The sequence below is a fragment of the Nicotiana sylvestris genome, chromosome 12, assembly GCF_000393655.2.
Source record: "Nicotiana sylvestris chromosome 12, ASM39365v2, whole genome shotgun sequence".
Classification (NCBI taxonomy): domain Eukaryota; kingdom Viridiplantae; phylum Streptophyta; class Magnoliopsida; order Solanales; family Solanaceae; genus Nicotiana; species Nicotiana sylvestris.
In genome coordinates, this window is record NC_091068.1 from 40,972,102 (window position 1) to 40,974,187 (window position 2,086).

The 2,086-nt window shown below is 35.1% G+C and overlaps 1 protein-coding gene across 1 annotated transcript; it reads right to left on the reverse strand.

Annotated features, from left to right (window-relative positions):
• Positions 1-358: 358 nt before the first annotated feature.
• LOC138882944 (uncharacterized) lies at positions 359-1,086 on the reverse strand. Its single transcript, XM_070163591.1, has 2 exons — positions 901-1,086; positions 359-682 (listed from the first exon to the last, which is right to left on the reverse strand). The coding sequence occupies exons 1-2, from the start codon at positions 1,084-1,086 to the stop codon at positions 359-361; spliced, it is 510 nt and encodes a 169-aa protein (XP_070019692.1).
• Positions 1,087-2,086: the final 1,000 nt, after the last annotated feature.

Below are 2,086 nucleotides of genomic sequence, written 5' to 3' on the forward strand. Positions count from 1 at the left end.
CCCCGAGCTTGTGGTCCTCCTTTGAGTGTGGGTTCAATTGAATGAATCTGTCAAGTCAAGGAAACCTTGGGCATGCAACCCAAAAAGATAGAAAGACCGCTCCCAATGCCAGATAGCTGCCAAAAAGCATAAGCCAGAAAACACAATACTCACATTTCAATTATGCCATACAATAATGAAAGTCTAAATTCAGACCAAGGATTATTGAAGGTTGGAGTATTTTTTCAATGTGCTTCTTGGAATATGGATGGGGTGCTGGAGAAGACAAGCAAGTTATTCTGTTATGCTCAGCTTGTTTATATCGACTGCATTTGGTAGACTTGAATGGTACTGATTCAGTCGCAGGTATATGCCTTTTCTATTGTCTTCTTCCTTGTAAAATCTCTATATCGGGAGGTTTTGTGATCTCAGATTGTACATTTTGTGGTATATCCCATAATTTTTTATCTTCGACGGTATTCACATGTCCTTCATATGTTTTCAACCACGTTTTCTTTGAATACCAATTTGAGCAGTAATCAGATTTCTGCAAATATCTATTATTAATAGTAGCAATTGCATATGGACAGGGCAATTCATCAAGTTGGAATTGCAGGCAATCACAAGTTCTCTTCTTTAAGTCCACAATGAATTTGATTCCTTCACTACTTATTCTAAACAATATTGAGTCAAGGTTGAACACCTAACAAGGAATAAAAAGTTAAGACAAACTATATTAGTGTATTGTTGCTTCAAAAAGAAAAAGTATGAAAATTTTCAAATGTAAGCAGTAAATCACTGCAACACATATAAAAAGCTGAAGTTAATAAATATACTCACAAATATTTTGCAAGCCAAGTCCATCTTCTTAGTCATCTCTTCTTCTGCCCATATTGATACTCTATGAAAAGTTTTATTTACCTTTTTTCTCCATTCGTAAAACCACTCTCCCAATTTTTCTTGGATGAAATCTAACATTCTTAAAATAGGCATTTTTCTCCCTTTTAGTAAAACGGAATTCATTGATTCTACCATGTTTTTTGTTAGCATATCATAACGTCGCCGTGGGAACCACAATCGAGACCATCTCTCTGGAGGCTCTTCCATTATGTAATTCAGTAATTGTATATTTTCTTGTCAATACTTTTGAGTTGGGACATTAACTGATTAAAATCTTCACGTTTGTATGAGCTTGCAGCACTTTGAAAAAGATTTATTATCGTGGCTTTTGCATGTCTTTTCTTTAAATTTTTCTCAAAGTGATAGAGGCAGATACCATGGTGAGCTTCAGAAAAAACTTTTCTAATCCCATTTGCGATCGATTGGTTTCTATCTGACAAGAAAATTAGTTCACGACGGACTTGAATTGCTTTTCTCGTTTCCCCGAAGAACCAAATGTATGCCTCATTGTTTTCTGAATCTGCTACACCAAAACATAGAGGAAAGATTTGATTGTTTGCATCCTTTGATATAGCAAAAAATAGAACACCACGATATTTTGACTTTAAAAATGTTGCATCTACTGCAATAACGGGTCTACAGTAGGACCAACCAGCTACTGATGCTGCAGGAGCAAAGAACATGTAAGCAAATCTGTACAGTGAAACACAAAAAAATAAATCATAAGGTGTGAAGTTTTTCAAATAGGAACATTTTTGAAACTTCAGGCTGATGGTTGGTATTGTTCTGCTTACCTATTTTGCGCATCTCTTTTTATGCATGTGTACGTTCCTTGGTTTTTTCCCACCATCATGTGTAGGTATGAAGGAAGAATCTGGTAGTTCTCTTAAGGTGTTCCCCTTATACAAGCAACGACTTTTTGAATAGCACGCCATGCCTTGTGATAACCAATATCAATTCCAATTTTTTTTTTCATTTCATTTTCTACAAAAGCTGGTGTAACCTCTATCTTTTTGTCTTGAACATGTTTTATAATTTGTTCACTTATAAAATTTGATGTAGCATGCTTCTGATTTGATTTTCTTGCATCAACCGTGCATTCATGGATGATATGATATTTTATCACCCTGAATAGTGTGGAATTTTTTATTCTGGTAGCACTTACATTCCAACCATATTTATCCACGATGCATTTCAGCTCGTATCT